Source organism: Ranitomeya variabilis, chromosome 4 (assembly GCF_051348905.1).
Source record: "Ranitomeya variabilis isolate aRanVar5 chromosome 4, aRanVar5.hap1, whole genome shotgun sequence".
Classification (NCBI taxonomy): Eukaryota; Metazoa; Chordata; class Amphibia; order Anura; family Dendrobatidae; genus Ranitomeya; species Ranitomeya variabilis.
In genome coordinates, this window is record NC_135235.1 from 34,616,467 (window position 1) to 34,643,200 (window position 26,734).

At 43.9% G+C, this 26,734-nt stretch overlaps 1 protein-coding gene across 8 annotated transcripts in view; it reads right to left on the reverse strand.

The window, feature by feature from the left end:
* Positions 1–647: 647 nt before the first annotated feature.
* CRTAC1 (cartilage acidic protein 1) overlaps positions 648–26,734 on the reverse strand; it is a 526,287-nt gene continuing 500,200 nt past the window's right edge. For 4 of the 8 annotated variants that reach the window (XM_077258318.1, XM_077258320.1, XM_077258321.1 and 1 more), the window contains exons 15-16: positions 16,645–16,770; positions 648–1,129 (exon numbers count right to left, since the gene is read on the reverse strand). In XM_077258318.1, the coding sequence (XP_077114433.1) occupies positions 996–1,129; positions 16,645–16,770 (260 nt within the window). In that variant the 3' untranslated portion in view covers positions 648–995. Of the gene's footprint in view, positions 1,130–16,644; positions 16,771–25,469; positions 26,260–26,734 lie in introns of those variants that run through there. The other 4 variants (XM_077258324.1, XM_077258325.1, XM_077258322.1 and 1 more) reach the window with 3 other exon arrangements.

The following is a 26,734-nucleotide window of genomic DNA, read 5'->3' on the forward strand; positions in this document are numbered from 1 at the left end:
TGAATCCCGTTGTAAGACCAAATTCCTGTATAGGGGTTAAAGTGTGAAGACAGAGACATGTTGCATCTCCCTGCACAGCTGTTGGATAAGGCACCAGTGTGCTGGGGGAATACAAGGAAAGGGAATACAGCACTTCAGTCCCTACATTCTCAGTGCTAGTCCCAGAGGTGAGAACTCCACCAATGATAAAGTGACGGCATATACAAGCAGCAATATATCATCACTTACTGAAAACCACTCTGCAGATATCATATTAAACGTGCAGGATAAGCTGATGTATTAAATTTAGTGTTGCAAGGAAAAGCAATCCAAGGCAATTTGGTATTTGCCATGTACTAACTAAAGCCTTAAAGGGGTTGTCTTAATTTACAGGCATTGACATGGAAATATTATAATTCTCTATGTGAAATCCAATCTCTCTGCTATTAAAGAGGTCACGGCAAGTGTTATAAATAAAAAATGAACGCCAGGCATCTTTACCTGTACACCCTGCAAATCCAATGCAGATGCCCTTGTAGTCCCACCTTTCTTTTGCTGCAGTAACTCAGCGGCCTTGTCTTCAATAAGCTACGATTCTAGTAAGTTTGCTTTGGAATGTGACAGCTAATGTGGGAAAAAAAAAATCACTAAAAATTCAGAAATAAATATTCAGCATAAAAACTTTATTTAAATAATAGGTGATTTTGGGATGAAACTTCCCCTTTAAGAACATTAACTATATACAGATAGAGCAGGCACCAAGTGAAGTTTTGTTGTGCCAAGTAAAGGTTCTGCGTCATGGTGCGTACTTTCCTTAGCTAATCCAATGCAATGTGAATGAACTGGTCAGTAGCCATGGCCTCTTTACGATATTAGAGCGTGCCACACAGTCAGGTTAGAGTTGCCAAGCTTTTATATTGAGATTTTGAAAAAAAAATAAAACTTGCAAATTATAAAGAGAAAATGATAGATTTTTTAATATGACATGATAAGATTTGAAGGGAAAATCCAAATTATTATGTTTGTTTGAGACACCTCTTCCCGTCCGTCGCAAGGTAGAAGCCGCTGTAACAATGGCAGTGAGAGGATCCAACATCATTGTGACAGATGTGATCACAGAGAGAACGGGTTTCCTCACATTCATTTATATCTAAAAGGGAAGAAAATAATAAGTGACTAAAGCACAAAATAATCATAAATAAATAAATATAATAATAAAATAAGAATAATAATAACAATATTATTACACTGACGCTGCTACCAAGACAGTGCCATATAAGCAGCTCCTAATCTCACCTACTGTCTGCTTCCCATATAGATTGTAAGCCCATGTGGCCAGAGACCAGCTGCTAAAAACCATAGTGAGTGAGAAGGGTGTAGAAAGAGAGAGAGGGGTGAAGCGAGAGGAGGGAGGTGAGGAAGAGATAGATAAGAGAGGGAGAGTGAAAGAGGGAGAGAAGAAAGGAGGGAAGGAGAGAGAGAGCGATTGTACTATTGGTTTCTTGCATGTGTTTTATCTCATCCAAGAGCTGGATTAACAGCTACACTGCTCAGTACATCTTTCCTCTATGCTGCTGCTGCTTCTGAACATGTGCTGTATAGAGACGGGAGAGCTGGAATCCTTCATGTCTGTGTGTGCTGTGTATGAGAAACATCATAACAAATAGTCTCTACCCACTAACTCATAGACGACTAAGTCATATAATGGCCTCATACTTAGCAAGTTATCAATTAATCCTGACCTTCAAGATTTCTGTTTGCTGTCACTTAAATGGCTATTGCTATTGTTTACCCTGGACATGTGAGGGACACATACGTGCATCGTGCATGGGTCATAGTAATGATCTGTGCACTTGTGAGACATCTATATATGTCCATGGGGACCCATTTTACCTCTGCGTGCTTCATAAGGACTAAAGCCATTTTTATTGACAGCAAGCATAGATTTTGAATATTGAAAATTGGAAATCAAAAAAAGTAAAATGTAAATGGAAGCACGTGCATAAAAAGTCTTTTCCCTCACATTACCATTCATTGTAATCAGAAGCTTCTGAGTGGGCCCCTAACCAGGTAACCTTGATTACAACTCGGTGACGCGCCCTAATAGTGGAGGAGAACCTCAGCAGATGACCGCGATGTTACTGAAGATAACCTCTATATAACGACCAACATGGATATTACCACCATATGGTCAGTGGTAGATATCAGCCCTACAGAACATATAAGAGATCACAGCACAGTTACAGATAATGACTTGCCGCTGACGTTCTTTCTGATGGAATCGTTCATTTTTCCCGTCTTTTCCATCTGGCCCAGACCGACATGACAACTTCTTCCAGCAACGACTCGACTGCAGAGAATACAACAAAGACACTTCTCATATTCCAGCCATCACCATCTATCTCCAACCTGCACAAACTCCTTATCCTGCTGATACCCCAATACTGAGCCGCTGCTGCCGTATGTGACCCTATTACTGCCCCTGATACCCCAATACTGAGCCACTGCTGTCGTATGTGTCCTTACTCCTTATTACTGCACCTGATACCCCAATACTGAGCCGCTGCTGCCGTATGTGACCCTATTACTGCACCTGCTGTGTGGTACTATGTGCCTTCTAAATTCTAAAGAACCCTCTATAATATAGTAATGCCGGGTGCAAGTGCCCTAGAAAACAGTGCCCATATTTTGCCCCCTAGAAAGTAATAATGCCCTATGTGTGCCCCTTTGACAGTCACAGTGACTGGAGTTCCCCTATAATAACAAATGCCCACTTTACATTTAATAAAGTCCCGAATCTGCCCCCCAGTACAGCTCCCCTATACACAGTATAATGTCCCCTCACTGTATAGTACCATCCACACAGTATACTGACCCCTTAGTAGCCTCCAAACTGTTTGATGGCTCCAACACTGTATGATGGCCCCTTCACTGTAATAAGACAGCACCCCTATAGGCAGACCTTGTAATATAAAACAGTACCCCCATTGGCAGATTCTGTAGTGTAAAGCATCACCCCCATAAGCAAACCCTGTAGTATAAGACAGTACCCCTATAGGCAGACCCTGTAGTATAAGACAGTACCGCCATAGGCAGACCCTGTACTATAAGACAGTACCCCTATAGGCAGACCCTGTAGTATAAGACAGCACCCCCATAGGCAGACCCTGTAGTATAAGACAGTACCCCTATAAGCAGACGCTATAGTATAAGACAGTACCCCTATAAGCAGACCCTATAGTATAAGACAGTGCCCCTATAGGCAGACCCTGTAGTATAAGGCAGCACCCCATAGGCAGACCCTGTAGTATAAGACAGTACCCCATAGGCATACCCTGTAGTATAAGACAGTACCCTTATAGGCAGACCCTGTAGTATAAGGCAGCCCCCATTAAAAAAACATAATAAATACTCACCTCTCTTCCTCCTTGTTCCAGCGGTGCTCCGAGCTCCCGCTCATCTCCTGACAGCGGGTGCCGGCCAGTGTCGTCATCGCGCCCGCTGTCGGCATCAGCGATGCCAGACGCTGACAGGGGGATGATGGGAGAAGGAGCGTAACGTTCCTTCACTCATCAATGTGGTGAGCTGTATTGGCTAGATGCTGATATCGCTGACCTTGCGATGACAGGCGGGGGCCCACTGCTGGCACCGGGCCCTCCCACCTGCTCAGGGGCCCCATAGCGGCAGAGCAGGGACTTCGATTCTCCCTGTTCTGCCGCAGAATGTAACTATCGGTGCGCTGCGTGCGCCGATGCAGTTACAGTAGCGTAGCTCCGAGTGGGCCCCCTCAGAGCACCGGGCCCGGGGCGTTCGCACCCCCTGCCCCCCCCGGTATCTACGCTACTGATTGTAATGCAGAGGATGTAACCTATGCGGCCATAGAAGAGCATCACCAAGGATAAGACGATTTATGGCTGACGCTTCATGGTGACACAGCAGAATCCATATAAAGACAGAACTCGCTTAATTGGTACCAGTGCAGAAACTGCAGGCAATCAACATGATAAAAATATATATTTAGAGGTCTATTCATCTTTATCATTCCCCGAACGTCTCTCAAATTACTTATTCAGATCCCACGCTGCGATGATGAGAGCACAAATGTATTCACATTTACTGCAACTGATGAGAATCCTGACACGGGAAGGTTGGAAATGAGGCTCCAGATTAATATATTATCTGACCCACTGACTCCTTACTAATTGCACCTTCTGATTCATTGCCTGAGGCATTACCTTGCTAATGTCTCTGCTTATTTTACATATCACTGAATTTTAAAACTGAAGATAATCTTTAGGAGGGGTTGACTCATCTCAAGAACTCCTTAGTTTGTGCTGTATTAGTTCATATGGATATTACAGAAGGAAGGTCCACTCTGTCCACTCTTCCTTCCGTAAGTTAAAGAACTTCCATTACTTTTCTCCCTAAACCTGTTCATGTAAGTGTATTAATATACTCACCGATCGGTCTTCTCTGGTTTCCAGCACCATTGCAGTCCTCTTCCGAAACTTCCGATTTCCCGGCTCACACATTAACATGGGTTCTATGGCTTTTAGGGTGCAGTCAGATGGCCATATAAATCGGACCAAGATCGGAACGCAGTGCACAGAATGGTCAGCGTCTCCCCCGACCTGAGCGTGATGGCTTCATGTAATTCTATTCAGCTGTTACGCTTGGGTCAGAAGAGCCGCTGGCCAATCCATGCATTGCATTCCGATCTTGGTCCGATTTATACAGCCGTCTGATGGCGCCCTTACAATGTAAGACTATGAACAAAGCTCCATTGGTCTACGTTGTAAAAATGACTTTCGGCTCACAAATAGACTCAAAAGTGGACAGGAGAGGCACTGGACACCAAAGAAGACAGCAATCAGTGGGTACAGTTGTGTAAAAAAGTGTTTCCCCCTTCCTGATTTCCTATGAATGTTTGTAACACTTATATGTTTCAGATCATGAAACAAATGTAAATATTAGAACAAGGTAACACAAGTAACCAAAAATGCAGTTTTAAAATGAAGGTCTTTAGTATTAAGGGAAAAAGAAATGCAAACCAACAAGGCCCCACCCTCCCCCTCCTTAAAACATAAACTAGCTGTTTTTTATCACATCTTTGGAAAGCGGAGTTCAAATTCTCTAGAAACAGCAAGGCCTGATTGCTGCCACACCTGTTCTCAATCAAGAAATCACTTATATAGGACCTGCCTGACAAAGTGAAGTAGACAAAAAGTTCCTCAAAAGCTAGACATCATGATGCGATACAAACAAATTCTGGAACAAATGAGAAATAAAGTAATTGAGATCTATCATTATGGAAAAAAGGTTATAAAGCCATTTCTCAAGCTTTGGGACTCCAGCAAACCACTGTGAGAGTTATTATCCACAAATAGCGAAAACATGGAACAGTGGTGAACCTTCCAGGAGTGGCTGGCCAACCGAAATTCTCCCAAGAGCGCAGCGATGGCTCATCCAAGAGGACACAAAAAACCCCACAACAACATCCAAAGAACTGCAGGCCTCACTTGTCTCAGTTAAGGTCAGTGTTCATGACTCCACCATAAGAAAGAGACTGGGCATAAATGACCAAATGTCCAAGACGAAAACCATTGCTGAGAGATAAGAACATAAAGGCTCGTTTCAGTTTTGCCAGAAAACATTTTGATGATCCCCAAGACTTTTGGGAGAATACTCTGTGGTCTGACAAGACAAAAACTGAACTTTTTGGAAGGTGTTTGTCCACAGTGTTTTAGAAAAGGAACATCATACCAACAGTAAAATATGGTGGTGGTGGTAGTGTGATGGTCTGGGGCTGTTTGTTGCTTCGGGATTTTTAAGATTTGCTGTGGTAAATGGGACCATGAATTCTGCTGTATTCCAAAAAATCCTGATGGAGAATGTCCGATCATCTGTTCGTGCAATTGGGTTATGCAGCAGAACAATGATCCAAAACACAATAGCAAGTCCAACTCTCAATGGCTTAAGAAAAACAAAATAAAGACTTTAGAGTGGCCTAGTCAAAGTCCTGAAGTTAATCAGATTGAGATGCAGTGGCATGAGCATAAAATGGTGGTTCATGCTCGGAAACTCTCTAATGTGGCTGAAGTACATCAATTCTGCAATGATGAGTGGCCAAAATTCCTCCAGAGCCTTGTAAAAGACTCATTGTCAGTTATTGCAAACACTTGATTGCAGTTGTTGCTGCTAAGGATGGTCCAAACAGTTATTAGGCTTATGGGGCAATCACTTTTTCACACAGGGCCCTGTAGGTTTGGATTTCTTTATCTCTTAACCCCTTCACCCCCAAGGGTGGTTTGCACGTTAATGACCGGGCCAATTTTTACAATTCTGACCACTGTCCCTTTATGAGGTTATAACTCTGGAACGCTTCAACGGATCTTGGCGATTCTGACATTGTTTTCTTGTGACATATTGTACTTCATGATAGTGGTAAAATTTCTTTGATATTACCTGCGTTTATTTGCAAAAAAAATGGAAATTTGGCGAAAATTTTGAAAATTTTGCAATTTTCCAACTTTGAATTTTTATGCCCTTAAATCACAGAGATATGTCACACAAAATACTTAATAAGTAACATTTCCCACATGTCTACTTTACATCAGCACAATTTTGGAACCAAAATTTTTTTTTGTTAGGGAGTTATAAGGGTTAAAAGTTGACCAGCAATTTCTCATTTTTACAACACCATTTTTTTTTAGGGACCACATCTCATTTGAAGTCATTTTGAGGGGTCTATATGATAGAAAATACTCAAGTGTGACACCATTCTAAAAACTGCACCCCTCAAGGTGCTCAAAACCATATTCAAGAAGTTTATTAACCCTTCTGGTGCTTCACAGGAATTTTTGGAATGTTTAAATAAAAATGAACATTTAACTTTTTTTCACAAAAAATTTACTTCAGCTCCAATTTGTTTTATTTTACCAAGGGTAACAGGAGAAAATGGACCCCAAAAGTTGTTGTACAATTTGTCCTGAGTACGCTGATACCCCATATGTGGGGGTAAACCACTGTTTGGGCGCATGACAGAGCTCGGAAGCGAAGGAGCGCCATTTGACTTTTTAATGCAAAATTGACTGGAATTGAGATGGGACGCCATGTTGCGTTTGGGGAGCCCCTGATGTGCCTAAACATTGAAACCCCCCACAAGTGACACAATTTTGGAAAGTAGACCCCCTATGGAACTTATCTAGAGGTGTGGTGAGCACTTTGACCCACCAAGTGCTTCACAGAAGTTTATAATGCAGAACCGTAAAAATAAAAAATCATATTTTTTCACAAAAATTATTTTTCGCCCCCAGTTTTTTATTTTCCCAAGGGTAAGAGAAGAAATTGGACCCCAAAAGTTGTTGTACAATTTGTCCTGAGTACGCTGATACCCCATATGTGGGGATAAACCACTGTTTGGGCGCATGGGAGACCTCGGAAGGGAAGGAGCGCCGTTTGACTTTTCAATGCAAAATTGACAGGTATTGAGATGGGACGTCATGTTGCGTTTGGAGAGCCACTGATGTGCCTAAACATTGAAACCCCCCCACAAGTGACACCATTTTGGAAAGTAGACCCCCTAAGGAACTTATCTAGAGGTGTGGTGAGCACTTTGACCCACCAAGTGCTTCACAGAAGTTTATAATGCAGAACCGTAAAAATAAAAAATCATATTTTTTCACAAAAAATATCTTTTAACCCCCAATTTTTTATTTTCCCAAGTGTAAGAGAAGAAATTGGACCCCAAAAGTTGTTGTACAATTTGTCCTGAGTACGCTGATACCCCATATGTGGGGGTAAACCACTGTTTGGGCGCATGGGAGACCTCGGAAAGGAAGTAGCACCGTTTGACTTTTCAATGCAAAATTGACAGGAATTGAGATGGGACGCCATGTTGCGTTTGGAGAGCCACTGATGTGCCTAAACATTGAAACCCCCCACAAGTGACACCATGTTGGAAAGTAGACCCCCTAAGGAACTTATCTAGATGTGTGGTGAGCACTTTGACCCACCAAGGGCTTCACAGAAGTTTATAATGCAGAGCCATAAAAATAAAACAAACATTTTTTCCCACAAAAATTATTTTTTAGCCCCCAGTTTTGTATTTTCCCGAGGGTAACAGGAGAAATTGGACTCCAAAAGTTGTTGTCCAATTTGTCCTGAGTGCGCTGATACCCCATATGTGGGGGGGAACCACCGTTTGGACGCATGGAAGGGCTCGGAAGTGAAGGAGCGCCATTTGGAATGCAGACTTAGATGGAATGGTCTGCAGGCGTCACATTGCGTTTGCAGAGCCCCTAATGTACCTAAACAGTAGAAACCCCCCACAAGTGACACCATGTTGGAAAGTAGACCGCCTAAGGAACTTATCTAGATGTGTGGTGAGCGCTTTGACCCACCAAGGGCTTCACAGAAGTTTATAATGCAGAGCCGTAAAAATAAAACTAAAAATTTTTCCCACATAAAATATTTTTCAGCCCCCGGTTTTGTATTTTCCCGAGGGTAACAGGAAAAATTAGACCCCAAAAGTTGTTGTCCAATTTGTCCTGAGTGCGCTGATACCCCATATGTGGGGGGAACCACCGTTTGGATGCATGGGAGGGCTCGGAAGGGAAGGAGCGCCATTTGGAATGCAGACTTAGATGGAATGGTCTGCAGGCGTCACATTGCGTTTGCAGAGCCCCTAATGTACCTAAACAGTAGAAGCCCCACACAAGTTACCCCATTTTGGACACTAGACCCCCCAAGGAACTTATCTAGATGTGTTGTAAGAACTTTGAACCCCCAAGTGTTTCACTACAGTTTATAACGCAGAGCCGTGAAAATAAAAAATCTTTGTTTTTCCCACAAAAATTATTTTTTAGCCCCCAGTTTTGTATTTTCCCAGGGGTAACAGGAGAAATTGGACCCCAAAGGTTGTTGTCCTATTTGTCCTGAGTACGCTGATACCCCATATGTTGGGGTAAACCCCTGTTTGGGCACACGGGAGAGCTCGGAAGGGAAGGAGCACTGTTTTACTTTTTCAACGCAGAATTGGCTGGAATTGAGATCGGACGCCATGTCGCGTTTGGAGAGCCCCTGATGTGCCGAAACAGTGGAAATCCCCCAATTATAACTGAAACCCTAATCCAAACACACCCCTAACCCTAATCCCAACAGTAACCCTAACCACACCTCTAACCCTGACACACCCCTAACCCTAATCCCAACCCTATTCCCAACCGTAAATGTAATCCAAACCCTAACCCTAACTTTAGCCCCAACCCTAACTGTAGCCTTAACCCTAGCCCCAACCCTAGCCCTAATGGGAAAATGGAAATAAATACTTTTTTTTAATTTTTCCCTAACTAAGGGGGTGATGAAGGGGTGTTTGATTTACTTTCATAGCGGGTTTTTTAGCGGATTTTTATGATTGGCAGCCGTCACACACTGAAAGACGCTTTTTATTGCAAAAAATATTTTTTGCGTTACCACATTTTGAGAGCTATAAATTTTCCATATTTTGGTCCACAGAGTCATGTGAGGTCTTGTTTTTTGCGGGACGAGTTGACGTTTTTATTGGTAACATTTTTGGGCACGTCACATTTTTTGATCGCTTTTTATTCCGATTTTTGTGAGGCAGAATGACCAAAAACCAGCTATTCATGAATTTCTTTTGGGAGAGGCGTTTATACCATTCCGCGTTTGGTAAAATTGATAAAGCAGTTTTATTCTTCGGGTCAGTACGATTACAGCGATACCTCATTTATATCATTTTTTTATGTTTTGGCGCTTTTATACGATAAAAACTATTTTATGGAAAAAATAATTATTTTTGCATCGCTTTATTCTCAGGACTATAACTTTTTTACTTTTTTGCTGATCATGCTGTATGGCGGCTCGTTATTTGCGGGACAAGATGACGCTTTCAGCGGTACCATGGTTATTTATATCTGTCTTTTTGATCGCGTGTTATTCCACTTTTTGTTCGGCGGTATGATAATAAAGCGTTGTTTTTTGCCTCGTTTTTTTTTTTCTTTTCTTACGGTGTTTACTGAAGGGGTTAACTAGTGGGCCAGTTTTATAGGTTGGGTCGTTACGGACGCGGCGATACTAAATATGTGTACTTTTATTGTTTTTTTATATATATTTAGATAAAGAAATGTATTTATGGGAATAATATATATATTTTTTTTTCATTATTTTGGAATATTTTTTTTTAATTTTTTTTTACACATTTGGAAAAATTTTTTTTTACTTTTTTACTTTGCCCCAGGGGGGGGACAATACAGATCGGTGATCTGCCAGTTTGCATAGCACTCTGACAGATCACCGATCTGAGAGAAGTGCAGGCTGCTTCACAGTGCCTGCTCTGAGCAGGCTTCTGTGAAGCCACCTCCCTCCCTGCAGGACCCGGATCCGCGGCCATCTTGGATCCGGGTCTGGAGCAGGCAGGGAGGGAGGTAAGACCCTCGCAGCAACGCGATCACATCGCGTTGCTCCGGGGGTCTCAGGGAAGCCCGCAGGGAGCCCCCTCCCTGCGCGATGCTTCCCTGCACCGCCGGCACATCGCGATCATGTTTGATCGCGGTGTGCCGGGGGTTAATGTGCCGGGGGTGGTCCGTGACCGCTCCTGGCACATAGTGCCGGATGTCAGCTGCGATATGCAGCCGACACCCGGCCGCGATCGGCCGCGCTCCCCCCGTGAGCGCGGCCGATCGCTTATGACGTACTATCCCGTCCGTGGTCATGGGGGCCCACCCCACCTCGACGGGATAGTACGTCAAATGTGGGGAAGGGGTTAATAATAAAGACCTTCATTTACAAACTACATTTTGTGATTACTTGTGTTATCTTTGTCTAATATTTAGATTTATTTGGTGATCTGAAACATTTAAGTGTGACAAACATGCAAAAGAATAGGAAATCAGGAAACTGGGAAACACTTTTTCACACAACTGTATATTAACACAATTACATGACTCCATACAACATTTACACAATTTTAGTACGTAAAAAAGTTACGTGAGTACTTCTTTAAAGATAATTTTTCACTGGATTTTTTTAATTTAATGTTAGTACCTCCTCCATTTGCATCTTTTGCACTAATTTTGGAAGTTTTTATTTTTTTCCCTGTTTCTCCATTCCAAAGTTATTCCCCTCTGGTAATAAAAATGTAAATTTTCGCTTCAACTAACTGGGCATATACACAGGCACCATTCTACTGATAGTGGTGATTGACGGGGCCTATTCTCAGTATAAGGCCGGGGTCACACTTGCGAGTGCAATGAGAGAAACTCACGTGAGTCTGTCGCATTAATGCCTGGCACTGCTGCCGGCACTCGGGACGGAGCGTGCGGCTGCATAGAAATACAGGGTGGAGCGCGGTAATTTGCTTTTTTGCACTGCATGCTGTGGCGGCACTGTCGGTCGAAGAGAGGGGAGAGTGGGTGTGGCTTACAGTGGCTGATGGGCAGTGGCGTAACTACAAAGTTATGGGCCCCGGTGCGAACTTCCAAATGGGGCCCCCCCCCTACCCCCCCCTACCCCCCCACCTTCCCCCGCCCCCGCAACCCCCCCACCTTCCCCCGCCCCGCTTCCCCTAGATACGCCTCGGACTGTTGCAGGAATCTCCTGCACTGCAACATGGTGTTGGGTGCCAGCACAGCCCGCACAGTGGTATATCCAGCACAGCCCGCACAGTGGTATATCCAGCACAGCCCGCACAGTGGTATATCCAGCACAGACCGCACAGTGGTATATCCAGCACAGACCGCACAGTGGTATATCCAGCACAGCCCGCACAGTGGTATATCCAGCACAGCCCGCACAGTGGTATATCCAGCACAGACCGCACAGTGGTATATCCAGCACAGACCGCACAGTGGTATATCCAGCACAGACCGCACAGTGGTATATCCAGCACAGACCGCACAGTGGTATATCCAGCACAGCCCTCACAGTGGTATATCCAGCACAGCCCGCACAGGGGTATATACAGCACAGCCCGCACAGGGGTATATACAGCACAGCCCGCACAGGGGTATATACAGCACAGCCCGCACAGGGGTATATACAGCACAGCCAGCACAGGGGGTATATAGAGCACAGCCCTCACAGTGGTATATCCAGCACAGACCGCACAGTGGTATATCCAGCACAGACCGCACAGTGGTATATCCAGCACAGACCGCACAGTGGTATATCCAGCACAGACCGCACAGTGGTATATCCAGCACAGACCGCACAGTGGTATATCCAGCACAGACCGCACAGTGGTATATCCAGCACAGCCCGCACAGGGGTATATACAGCACAGCCCGCACAGTGTTATATACAGCAGAGCCCGCACGGTGGTATATAGAGCACAGCCCGCACGGTGGTATATCCAGCACAGCCCGCACAGTGGTATATACAGCAGAGCCCGCACAGTGGTATATACAGCAGAGCCCGCACAGTGGTATATACAGCAGAGCCCGCACAGTGGTATATACAGCAGAGCCCGCACAGGGATATATACAGCAGAGCCCGCACAGGGGTATATACAGCACAGCCCGCACAGGGGTATATACAGCACAGCCCGCACAGTGTTATATACAGCAGAGCCCGCACAGTGGTATATAGAGCACAGCCCGCACAGTGTTATATACAGCAGAGCCCGCACAGTGGTATATACAGCAGAGCCCGCACAGTGGTATATACAGCAGAGCCCGCACAGTGGTATATACAGCAGAGCCCGCACAGTGGTATATACAGCAGAGCCCGCACAGTGGTATATACAGCAGAGCCCGCACAGGGATATATACAGCAGAGCCCGCACAGGGATATATACAGCACAGCCCCCACAGGGGTATATACAGCAGAGCCCGCACAGGGATATATACAGCACAGCCCCCACAGGGGTATATACAGCACAGCCCGCACAGGGGTATATAGAGCACAGCCCACATCTCATCTCATCCCCCCCCCCCCCCAATAATGGCCCCACAGTCCGGTTAAAAAGAAAAAAAAAAAAAAAACTCTCCTCACCTTTCCTTTTGCCCGCGCTGCTCCTGGCGGCTGCAGTCTGCCCAGGACACTGCAGGTGAGCGATGATATGACGTCATCGCGCACCCGCAGTGTACTGTCAGAGGCAGAGCGGGGAATGATGGGAGAGGAAGCGTCAGGTGACGCTCTCTCCTCCCATCATTGCATTGAACTATACCGGTGTCATAGACGCCGGTATAGTTAAATGCGGCGGCGGCGGCGGCGGCACTGGGGGGGTTCCGGGGGAGGAACAGTGCAGCGGCCCACTACTGGCATCGGCTCTTCTGGCATTTGCCAGAAGTGCCCGATGGCCAGCCGGCCCTGCTCAGACCTGCCGGCCCGGGGCCCCTGACCTGCGGGGCCCGGTCGCAATGGCGACCGCTGCGACCGCGGTAGTTACGCCCCTGCTGATGGGAGATTTGTATTCCTCCGCCTTTCAGTTGCCATCATGCAGTGGACACGTGAGGAGAGGTCATTTTGTGTTGAAGCTTATTTTTCAAATGCCCACTCGATCATTGCAGTGCAGCGTGCTTTTCGTTTACAATTCGCTGTTCCTCCACGCGGACGTGTTCCTGGACGGCAATCAATTGTAAATTGGGTGAATGCATTCAGAACAGCAGGGAATGTGTCATGTGTACGAAGGGGACCTGAGAGAAGGATTACAACACCACAAAACATCGAGAGAGTTAGAGCAGCAGTACTGCAATCTCCGGAACGCTCTGCTCAGAAGCAAGCATTTGCTCTTGGCATTTCAAGACGTTCTCTCCACCGGATTCTTCATGATGAACTGAATTTTCACCCGTATAAAATGTGCGTGGTCCAACAATTGTCAGCACGGGACTATTTGACACGGCAGACCTCTTGTGAAGACATGTTAGCAACGATACCCCGTGACGCAATTGTGTTTTTTTCTGATGAGGCACATTTTCACCTCAGTGGGTGTGTAAACAAACAAAATATGCGTTACTGGAGTGAAACAAACCCCAGAGAAGTTCACGAGAGACCTCTGCATTCGGACCGCGTCACTGTGTGGTGCGCCATATCACGAGTAGGCATCATTGGTCTTTACTTTTTTCAGGATAACGGTCGTGCCATAACTGTGAACTCCGAACGGTACTTGTCTATGATACAGGATTATTTTCAGCCGGCTCTTGAGGCAATGGAACTAGAGGATACATGGTTCCAACAGGATGGTGCCACTGCACACACAGCGAGGGTTACCATGAATTGTTTGAGGCAAATGTTTCCTGGACGGCTTATCTCTTTGAGGGGAGATGTGAACTGGCCAGCACGCTCACCAGATTTAGCCCCATGCGATTTTTTCCTTTGGGGTTACCTGAAGTCTAAGGTGTATATCAACCGTCCCAACACCTTGGAAGACCTAAGGAACAATATTGAAGCTGAAATTGGCAGAATACCAGTGGACATGCTTGTTAGAGTTCATGAAAACTTCAGAAAACGTATGCAGCAGTGTGTGGATAGCGAAGGTCGACATTTGCCAGATACACTATTTAAAACCATGTAATTTAAAAATTCCATTACTGTTCAGTATAATTAAAATATAAAATAAATTTTCCTAATGATCATAATTTTTTTATTTCATTCCCAAATCAGCAAATTACCGCGCTCCACCCTGTACATGCAGCCGCACGCTCTGGTCCCAAGTGCCGGCGGCAGTGCCGGGTATTAATGTGCGAGTTTCTCGCATTGCACTCGCAAGTGTGACCTCGGCCTTAGTGTGGTACCCGCTTCTATTACACACTTATGCCAGATCCTGCAGAATTTGATGCAAATTTGAAGTGAATCTGCAGGAAAATATTCATGTGTAACAATAAGTGGAGGCAACCATCCATCTGTGGTGCTTGTTTTGGCACTGGTGGGGAGTCCATACCTCCCAACAGAGGCGTGAAGTTACTTATTGGTGGAGTTTCTGGCCTGTGTGAAGACCAAATCAACTGGCATGCAATCATCGGTTGTGTGGGGGGATAATCCTTGTGGCGTTTGGGGATGCCCATGAATCACTGCCTCCTCCATTCCAGCGTGTGTTTAGACAGGGGGCTACGGAAATTGTATCTTCAGAGAGTAATATGACTTGAACTGTAACAACACCTATTGAAAGAACTAAAAGTCAATAGCGACCCTCTAACGAGCCTTGCCACATGACTTCGGATAAAAGCCAAACCAGGATCTCAATTTTCTGACACGTGTTTCGGCATATTACCCCTCCTCATTGCAAAGCATGAAATCTGATTTGGCTGTATGAGAGGCCTCTGACTGTAGTCTACGGGGTAATGTTTTTCCTTATGGAGAGTGATATGCCAAAGTAAGGAGGCTTATAGGCCATGCGATGTTCCTCTGGGAAATTAAATATGCAAATTGCCTCTTCAAAGGGGAAAAGGACTTGAACTTTAGTGCCACTATTTGGAAGTATCAATCCTAAAAGTCAATAACAACACTTTAACGAGCCTTGCCACATGAATCTCTTGCCACGAGCCAAACCAGAATCTCAATTTTCAGACACGTGTGTCAGGACTCTGAACATTTTTTATTACCTTTTTGTGCATTACTGCCCTTTTCAAAGATGGCGTCTTTGGTCTCATGTGCACTGTGTCTTCCTGCTATAAAACTCCACCCCAGCCTTCAGTCTGTGCTAGAGTATTCTGCCTTGCATCCAGCTCCTGACCTCTGGTGACTCCCTGGCTATATACCTGCTCCTGTGAACCTGTGTGGTGATCCTGCTACTCTGCTCTGAGTTCCTGCTGCATACACCAGTTCCAGTAATCCTCCTTCATCTGCTGCTCGTGTTTGCTTCCATCTGCATTTGCTGGACATGTAAGCTGTTTCTGCTCTGCAAGAACCTGAGACTATTACCCAGACCTCCCTGGTTGAGCTAAGATATTATTTGAACTGCCTTATAAGCATATCTATCTGTGTTTTGGACTAAGCAAGGACTTATTCGTGTCAAGTATCCTCAAGAATAATTGTGCTTCATAGTCTTTCTGCATGATTGCATTTTCCTCTGAAGTTTGCTGTAGACTGCTGAGCTGCATTTGATATTTGCACCAAGTGTTGTGGACTTGAGTTTCTCTCTGCACCTGTTTGAATCACCGTGTGATAATATAGACTTTACCACTTATAAAACTGTGTCCTGTAGTTGTCTTGTTCCACGCAAAGAGTCTCCTGAGTTATCCCCTATAATTATTACAACGTGTTTCGGGGGGTTGCCCCTCCTCAGAGCAAAGCATGAGATCTGATTTGGTAGAAGGATGGTGCTTTGGCTTTCCTGATGTTTTCCTGTCTTGGTGACCAAGTGTTTAGCTCTATTTCTATATTTCGATATCCCTATTTATCCAGGACAGTATGGGCTAAAAGTGAGAGAGGCACAGTGTGGGGCTCTGTTCTTTCCTCCTGAAGAGAAACAGACTAATTTTATACTATGTAACACAGGGGAGCACCCACACATTAGTTTAGGGATGGCAGTGGAGTTCAGATAATAGATCTTAATTGGATTGGCAGCAGCAGTTTGGCACTGATTGCAGGCCAGTTTATTATCAACCAATAAGCTTTTTTTATCTTTACGACTCAACACACTTATATACCAGAAACTCTATTTTTTATCAATAGCCAATGCTATAAAAGGTAACCGCCATTACTCACCTATGCAGTCACACTCCGACCCTGACTTCAAGCGGAAACCTGGGCGACATCGGCAAGAATGAGACCCTTCCAAGTTGATGCAAAGTTGCTGGCACTCATGGACTCCAGAAGCACATTCATCTATATCTGAGTGGCAGAAAGTAGTCAATATTAATAATGACTGTATAATATCGCTGATATGAGCATGTTTGAAAATAGGTAAGTGCACCCAATACAGTTGAGCAAAAATATAGAATAGTGAGTGCAGCTCTGGAGTATAATACAGGACGTAACTCAGGATCAGTAATGTAATGTATGTATACAGTGACTGCACCAGCAGAATAGGGAGTGTAGCTCTGGAATATAATACAGGGTGTAACTCAGGATCAGTAATGTAATGTATGTACACAGTGACTTCACCAGCAGAATAGTGAGCGCAGCTCTGGAGGATAATACAGGATGGAACTCAGGATCAGTAATGTAATGAATGTACACAGTGACTGCACCAGCAGAATAGTGAGTGCAGTGAATAGTGAGTGCAGCTCTGGAGTATAATACAGGGTGTAACTCAGGATCAGTACAGGATCAGTAATGTAATGTATGTACACAGTGACTGCACCGGCAGAATAGTGAGCGCAGCTCTGGGGTATAATACAGGATGTAACTCAGGATCAGTAATGTAATGTATGTACACAGTGAATGCACCAGCAGAATAGTGAGTGCAGCTCTGAGGAATAATACAGGATGTAACTCAGGATCAGTACAGGATCAGTAATGTAATGTATGTACACAGTGACTTCACCAGCAGAATAGTGAGCGCAGCTCTGGAGGATAATACAGGATGGAACTCAGGATCAGTAATGTAATGAATGTACACAGTGACTGCACCAGCAGAATAGTGAGTGCAGTGAATAGTGAGTGCAGCTCTGGAGTATAATACAGGATGTAATCCAGGATCAGTAATGTAATGTATGTACACAGTGACTGCACCAGCAGAATAGTGAGTGCAGCTCTGGGGTATAATACAGGATGTAACTCAGGATCAGTAATGTAATGTATGTACACAGTGACTGCACCAGCAGAATAGTGAGTGCAGCTCTGGAGTATAATACAGGATGTAACACAGGATCAGTAATGTAATGTATGTACACAGTGACTGCACCAGCAGAATAGTGAGTGCAGCTCTGAGGAATAATACAGGATGTAACTCAGGATCAGTACAGGATCAGTAATGTAATGTATGTACACAGTGACTTCACCAGCAGAATAGTGAGCGCAGCTCTGGAGGATAATACAGGATGGAACTCAGGATCAGTAATGTAATGAATGTACACAGTGACTGCACCAGCAGAATAGTGAGTGCAGTGAATAGTGAGTGCAGCTCTGGAGTATAATACAGGATGTAATCCAGGATCAGTAATGTAATGTATGTACACAGTGACTGCACCAGCAGAATAGTGAGTGCAGCTCTGGGGTATAATACAGGATGTAACTCAGGATCAGTAATGTAATGTATGTACACAGTGACTGCACCAGCAGAATAGTGAGTGCAGCTCTGGAGTATAATACAGGGTGTAACTCAGGATCAGTACAGGATCAGTAATGTAATGTATGTACACAGTGACTTCACCAGCAGAATAGTGAGCGCAGCTCTGGAGGATAATACAGGATGGAACTCAGGATCAGTAATGTAATGAATGTACACAGTGACTGCACCAGCAGAATAGTGAGTGCAGTGAATAGTGAGTGCAGCTCTGGAGTATAATACAGGATGTAATCCAGGATCAGTAATGTAATGTATGTACACAGTGACTGCACCAGCAGAATAGTGAGTGCAGCTCTGGGGTATAATACAGGATGTAACTCAGGATCAGTAATGTAATGTATGTACACAGTGACTGCACCAGCAGAATAGTGAGTGCAGCTCTGGAGTATAATACAGGATGTAACACAGGATCAGTAATGTAATGTATGTACACAGTGACTGCACCAGCAGAATAGTGAGTGCAGCTCTGAGGAATAATACAGGATGTAACTCAGGATCAGTACAGGATCAGTAATGTAATGTATGTACACAGTGACTTCACCAGCAGAATAGTGAGCGCAGCTCTGGAGGATAATACAGGATGGAACTCAGGATCAGTAATGTAATGAATGTACACAGTGACTGCACCAGCAGAATAGTGAGCGCAGCTCTGGAGGATAATACAGGATGGAACTCAGGATCAGTAATGTAATGAATGTACACAGTGACTGCACAAGCAGAATAGTGAGTGCAGCTCTGGGGTATAATACAGGATGGAACTCAGGATCAGTAATGTAATGAATGTACACAGTGACTGCACCAGCAGAATAGTGAGTGCAGTGAATAGTGAGTGCAGCTCTGGAGTATAATACAGGATGTAATCCAGGATCAGTAATGCAATGTATGTCATACACAGTGACTGCACCAGCAGAATAGTGAGTGCAGCTCTGGAGTATCACACAGGTGGTAATTTAAGATCAGTACAGGATAAGTAATGTTATTTATTTGAATGTTGCTTAAAGCACCACTCCAGCGTTTTGTTTTGTTTTAATCTCTGGAGTGGTGCTTTACATTCAAGTCCCCCGCCCCCATTCTTATATTCACCTTTTACCAACACTGGAAGTCAGAAGTTACGTTGCAAGAGCTAAATGCAACAGTCTATCAGACCAGAGCGAGGCTCTCATAGACTAGTATTGAAAAGTGAACTCTGACGCGCTCCACAAAAATACTGGAGCGTGCCAGAAAGTCACTTTCCGCTGGAGACGGATCAAAGAGACACTGGAAAAGAATGAAGGGGACGACAGGTGAGTATTAGATAGGGGGCAGAGGAATTAGATTTAAAGCACCACTCCAGCGGCGCAATGAAAATAATGCTGGAGTGACGCTTTAATGTTTGAGCAGGTTGATTCTATACTCTGCGTACAGTGGGGTCTGATGGTGAATTTTTGCTTCAATGTAATCTCAAATCAGTTTTGACTAGCGACTATCATATTGGAATATTCCAAATCATTAATTAAAGGAAACCATCAGCAGACCTGTATCTTTAAAGTTTTAGATATAATAAGTCAGAAAATCACTGGTGTGCACGACGGTGAGATTCAGTTATAAAACAGCAGGGGGGCGAGGAGCGAATCCTAATTAAAAGTTTTCAGACCATTCATTATTCAGTTGGTTAAATCAACCTCATTATTGAATGTAAATAATATTTTTTGCAGCCTGTGGCCAAAACATCGAGCGAAATCTCCACATTTTCTTTATTATTTATATCAAAATGCAATTAAACGTGTGAATTACTTATTTAATAAAATAGAATGAAACACTAATTGCTTGAGGGGGAGGGTTAAGCTTTCTCCTTCTTTTGCTCTAACCCCTCCTCACATCATTGATTGCAATTATATTAAAAGCGCCCATACATCTTAGCGATTTCGATCAACAGCCACTTTTACTGACTCCCCAATACACATGCACGCTCCATTCAGCCGAGCGTGCAAGTGTTCCTTATAGGTATAGGGGAGCTAGTCGCTGCCAGACAGCTCTGGTATCGATTTATCTGCCCTGGGAACAAAAGGATTGGGAGTTGAAATTCAATATGACCCATCATTCTCTACATCTGTAGGTGGTGTTATGATCGGTGTTAGGCCTAAAGTTTAATATGGCCACTGAATGGGGCCTACTGTATCCTGTAGGCCTTATAGGCACTGGTCAAGGTATTATGAAGCTTATGGTTGTCCATAGCAACCAATCACAGCTCAGCTGTCATTTCATAAACTGCTATTCTAAATTGAATGCTGAGCTCTGATTGGTTGCTATGGGCGACTTAGACACATTTAATAAATAAACCCAATTATGAAGCTTATGGTTGTCCATAGCAACCAATCACAGCTCAGCTTTCATTTCATAAACAGCTCTGGTAAAATAAAAGCTGAGATCTGATTGGTTGGTAAGGGCAACAAATTAATAAAGAAAAGACAGTGTAAAGGCCTAAACGGGTCATTTTAGAAAGATTTTCCTTTAACAAAATCGATTGCACACTTCTGTTGGCAAAGTGCTGTGGCTGGCGGGCATCCAGGATGTGGCGTTGATAACGAATGCTTTTAGAGAGATTAATAGCACAATTTGTTTAGTGAGTGGCGAGATAAAAATATGCGCCGTTAATTTCATCTGTATGTAGACTTAAGCTGCGGCTGGCTCAGACGTTGGAGCGTAATCTAAGAGATACTTTAGCAAAATAGCGTTGACTATCTACATGTATAAAATATGAACATTGTGCAATAAACCAGACGAGAAAAATATTTCTAACCGTCACTTCCAGCCTTGACCTTGACCTGACAGTGGAGACTGATAGATGAGAGCGGACGCAGAGCAGGTCTACAGGCCATGATGTCATATAATAAGTATCCCCCACCAGCAAATATACATTCACCCCAAAATACAAGTCCCTGATTTTCCGCCTTTATGGAATCTTGTTTTCTGGTATTCACTTTCAGGAATATATCTAACAGTTACATTGGGGCCCTGCAGTCAGCATGTGTGGGCCCCAAATGCCCCTCTGTCATTGAAAGGGAGCCAGTCTTATAAATACAACATGGCGGCCAGTGGCTTTGTTACAGATTTCACATCGGAGTCCAGAGGCTCCAGAAGTTTTCCATGAATAAAGATTGATAAGTTTTTCAGGGTACTGAGTGACAACCGCCGATGATATTGTATGTGGTTGTCAGCTTCAGTATTTGTGACTACATTCTGAAACTCATTCATGATTACCAATAAAACCTGGGCCAATCCTACATGACACTTTTTCTTCACTTAATTCCTTAGTTTTATATCAACTCTTTTAATATGGAAGGAGGACTCATGATCTTACTTTATAGGTGGGCGCAAAAAGGAGGCCTCACTTGCTTTCTATATGATTGGGCAGGACTCACAGCCTTTCTCTTAGAGTGGGTGAGAATGGAAGACTCACAGGCTCTCACAATGAATGGGCAGAGGAAGCAGGACTCATATGCTTTCTCTTTGTGTGAGTGGGGGAAGCAAGACTCACAGGCTTTCTCTAAGAGTGGGTGAGAAAGGAAGACTCACAAACTCTCACAATGAGTGGGCAGAGGAAGCAGGACTCATATGCTTTTTCTATGTGTGAGTGGAGGAAGCAGGACTCACAGGCTTTCTCTATGAGTGGGTGGGGGAAGAAGGAGTCACTGGTTTTCTCTATGGGCGGGAAGGAAAGCAGGACTCACCAACTTTCTCTATGAGTGGGTAGAAAAAGCAGAACTCACAGGCTTTCTCTATGAGTGGGAGGAGGAAGCAGGATTCACACGCTTTCTCTGTTGGTGGGGTGGAGAGGAGGACCCACAGACTTTCTCCATGAGTATGTGGAAAAAAGGACTGAAAGGCTTTCTCTATGAGTGGGTAGAGGAAGCAGGACTCACCGAATTTCTCCATGAGTGGGCAGAGAAGCAGGATTCACAGGCTTTGTCACAATTCCTCCCTCCACTCAGTGTGTCTTGGATGCAGTGAGTAGCAGCTCAGTTGTCCAATCTAGTGTGAGGGTGTAGTGTCTAGTTTAGTGCTGATCGGTCAGTATTTTGATAGACAGCTCAGCTGTTCAATCCGAGACAGGGAGGTGCTGAGCTTCCTTCAGGTGTTCCCTATTCTAAGTGATTACCCAACTACTTAGCTAAGCTGTCAGTCATAGATGTCTGTCAATTGTAGCATTTGCTGGGTGGTTCTCTTTGCTTTGTATTCCGGTGCTCAGTTTGTTTATCCAGTGCTGCCTGGTCTTGGACCTTGTTCTGACCATCCTTTTGCCTAGCCCCTTTGCTCTGATCCACTATCTTCCTGGTATTCTGACCTTGGACCGTGACCTGACTACGCCTTTGTTTTTACCCTTTATATTACGATGTGCTCTGTTTGTATCTGACCCTTGATTGACTACCTTTCCTCATGGCTTGTCCGTGAATAGTGACTAGCGTAACACTTTCTCTATGAGTGGGGGGAGGAAGCAGGACTTGCAGGCCTTATTATGAGTGGGCGGGAAAGGAGGATTCACAGACTTTCACTATGAGTGGTTGGGGGAATCAGGATTCACAAGCTTCCTCTATCTGAGGACAGGAAAGCACTCACAGGCTTTCTATATGAGTGGGTGGCGGAAGCACGACTCACAGGCTTTCTATATGAGTGGGTGGAGGAAGCAGGACTCACAGGCTTTTTCTATGAGTGGGCGGAGGAAGCAGGACTCGCAGGCTTTTTCTATAATTGAGTACGAAATAAAATCTCACAGGTATTTGTATGAGTGAATGGAGAGGCAGGAATCACAGGATTTCTCTAAGATTGGATAGGGAAGCAGAACTCAAGCTTTTTCAATGAGTCTTGAAGGCATCTACATACAGGGTTTTACATGAAAACACCTCATCCAATGATAGAAAACTATATATTCCAGAACTCATCTACTTTCCCTAATATCCCATGTTTTCCTCCAATAGAAGAGCTTCTGGGCAGCTTTAAGAGATAAATCGTATTTAATAGATTTTACTCACATTTTCTAATCTTACAAACTAAGGCAAAATGTCAAAAGCCAAAAAAAAGTAAGCACGTATTCAATGTGAATGCATTAGCTAAGACCGTAATTAAAACCATTACAGATAAGAAAGTGCAATTGATTAACTGAGCATCGGGAAGTGTTCCAAGATGCTTTGTAAAAAGTTTTCAGAAGTGCACTCAGGAGTATTCAAGCTTCTATTAACACCGAGTGGAGGAAGAACTTACTGCAAAGCAAGATGGTAAGAAAGCCTGTAAGTTTAAAGGGAACCCGTCAGCTGATACATGCTGCCTGTTCCAGGGAAAAGAAATGTGTATCAGTCACTGGCTGTATGATTCCAGCAAGGTATGTTTGACTCTGAAATGCTGCAGCATATTTAAAATGTCGGTGACCAAGATGCAAAAAAGACTAGTTGGACAAACGGGTTCTTGGTGGCTTCTCCCTGCCTGCTGCCCTGGAGTGAAGAGGAAGAGACCTGGCAGCTAGCGAGGAGAAAGCACCAGCGACCCGCCTGTCTGACTAGTCTTTCATGTGGCTTGGTTCCCGCTGGCTTCTAAAGTATGCTGCGGCATTTTAGAGTCAAATATACCTGGCTGGAATCATGCACCTATTGTCTGATACATGCTGCCCGACACATGGAAATCAGCTGTCAAGTTCCCTTTTAAAACCACCATACAGTAAGTCCATCTCGATCAGTCTACATCCGTGCTAAGTTGATCTAGTAAATTAATGAAAGTCAGATGACAAACAAAAAAAAACATTCAAAAGTGCAAAGTGTAGAAATTGACATAAATTAGCAGTGCAGAATGGTAGAACCCGATGCACAATGACAGTGCACGGCATCTTTGCAGCACCTTAGTGCAGAAGACTCCATATTTTGGGACAAAATTATTATTGGGTGCAAGGGCTGCAGTTGCACTTTTGTCAGTAGTGTAAAGGAGGTGGTTGACTAGCGCCACTAATAACTGTATTGGTGTATACAAGCAAGCCAATACAGTTACGCTTTTCCATAGAGCAAGGAGCCATGAGTCCCTGCTCCACAACTCTTCATTCTGTAGTCCGCAGGTCTAGTGATATAATGGTGAGGGATCAGTTTGATACTTTTGAAGGTGCCACCGCTTTTTGATATGTCCATCGATCCCAGCTTTATAAAATATACAAGAAAGTGGGAAAGGAGTTTTATATAAATCAAAATTGATCCGTCCATTTGCAAAACAAGCTTCAGACTGAGGTTTCAGCAAGTTGTTGGAGGAAGTTCATGAAGATGTGTTGATGTGCACATACCTCACATTCAAGCCGGACCTAACATTTTACACTGTGGTCCACCCAATGCATAGTAGGTAGGTTCAATTAATGTTCTCTGCTTATAACAATGAAGGTAATCTAATAACAGGTTAACGTTAAAGGGGTTGTCCAGATTTACATTTTGTATAAAATGAAGAAAACCAATATTTACCATTAGAGAGAAAAGGGGAAAATGGATGGAGCTCACCACACTGCGAAGTAATCGATGTCCCGGATGGAGATATACGTGGAGGGCGCTAATTCTGCTGGTGAACCACAGCGATGAAAAGGAAGAGGGAGGAAGGAATCCGGCACAACCATCCAACATTAAAATCCAGTTTACGAATAAGCCATTAAAAATGGCTTGATAATAAACTGGTTTTAATGTTGGGTGGTTGTGCATAATTCCTTCCTCCCTCTCCCTCTTCATGGCTGTGCTTCTTCCTCAATATTTACCTTCTTAACTTCCCTGGCACTCCTGCACAGACGTTCCACTGTTTTTTGTTTACTTTTCTGCACCAATCACATGCCATACACTTCTGTGACCACTGCAGCCAATCACTGACTTCAATTGGTCAAATGCCAACACAAGCTGAGCCCAGTGAAGGCTGCAGCAAAGTTACCAAAAATTGATGGTTATGGTCCATTTAAAAATAAGAAAATGAGCCTTACTTATCCCTGACGTTCCAATGCAACCTCTACATCAGTATGGCTGTTGAGCCCAGTGATTGGTGGCAGCAGTCATGTGCTGCAGTCATAAATGCAATCAATAAAGACCTGGGGCAGTAGCGAAGAGGCAGCACTGGAGCAGCAAAGGATAAGTAAGGTTGATTTTCATACCTTGACACATTGTAGGGCATACCTGTAGTATAAAAAACCTAGGAAACTCCATTAGCGAGTAGTTTTTTATAGTTGTCATTAAATATTTGTAAATCCTGGACAACCCCTTTAATAGTAGCTCTTGCTTATATTTTGAAATGCAAAGATATTGATCACAGCACCAATCACGTTAAAGAGAATTGTTACACGCGGTTCTGTATGTTTACTGTACATTTTATTTGGAATATATTTTCAGACCGATGACTGGAAGACTGCAAAAAAGTTGAACTTGTAACCTTTCTTCTCATTACAAATTAAAAATAAATTAATAATTACAGAAATGAGATAAGGCTTCTTCCTTCACAAGGATTAGGAGCAGGCAAAGCACGGAGCAGGCAGGCCAAACCCTACAAAAATGGTGTCTTATCACTTTCCAAGGAGCAACTGGGTCCGGCCATTTTCCTGGCCAGGAGGGCCCGCCGTGTGCCGCTCTCTTAGCTTCTCTTGCAGCAAAAGAGTTTAACCAAAAAATTTTTTGGGCAACATATAAAAAATCAGAAGTCAAATATAAAACATGAATTTACACTGGATACTTGAGAGTGTCTTTAGCGAGGGCTTGAATGGGAATTCTCTTCAGTTTTCTCAGAAAACATGCATGACATATTAACAAACAACTCGATTTTACGAAAATATCACTATTCACTCTAAGCTTCAGACAAAGTTCTTTCTGGCATGTTTGTAGCAGGGTCATCTGGTTCCCAGACCCAGAGCGGAGCAGCTTGGCTGACAGTCTTTTCAAATACTGTATAATTTGCAAGAACCAAGCACAGAAAGCCTTTATGTGGCAGAACTATTCAGAGAGAGTATATGTGGAAATATAATCCAAGGCACAGCAGAGTCACTGAAGAGTGCAAGAAATGTGGTTGAAACCTGGAGGCTGAAGAAGGGTATGATCCAAAGTAAGCCACCTGAGCTGCTTGAATGGCCAGGACATCCCAAAGATAGCACAGCCCAAAAAAGAGGAGACCAGGTGGAGATCCGGTTGTAGCAAATGCGGGGAGAGGTGTTAGAAGAAAGGGAAAAGAGAGAAAGACAAAGGCTTGTTAGTAAAAGTGGCCTCTGTTGATTACCAAAAACATCGATGCATGACCACAACTAGTAATGTGTGACTATACCGCCAGATCTATTGGGGGGAGATCATGCATCCAAAACTACACCCACCCAAGACTGCCAACTGGTACATGATTTTTTAAACAAAGTCTTGTAGCTATTGGCCAACGGGAATCGGCAGAATTTTGGCCACCGCTTCCCTTGGTCTTATCCTTAATCGGTGATTTAACGATGTTGTGGACAACTCTATACAAAGAGTTCCAAAAAATGTATGGCCTTGGTAATCATAGGCTTTTTATTATTCCATGTTGCGGCTTACTTTTCTATATAAAGGCTATTTC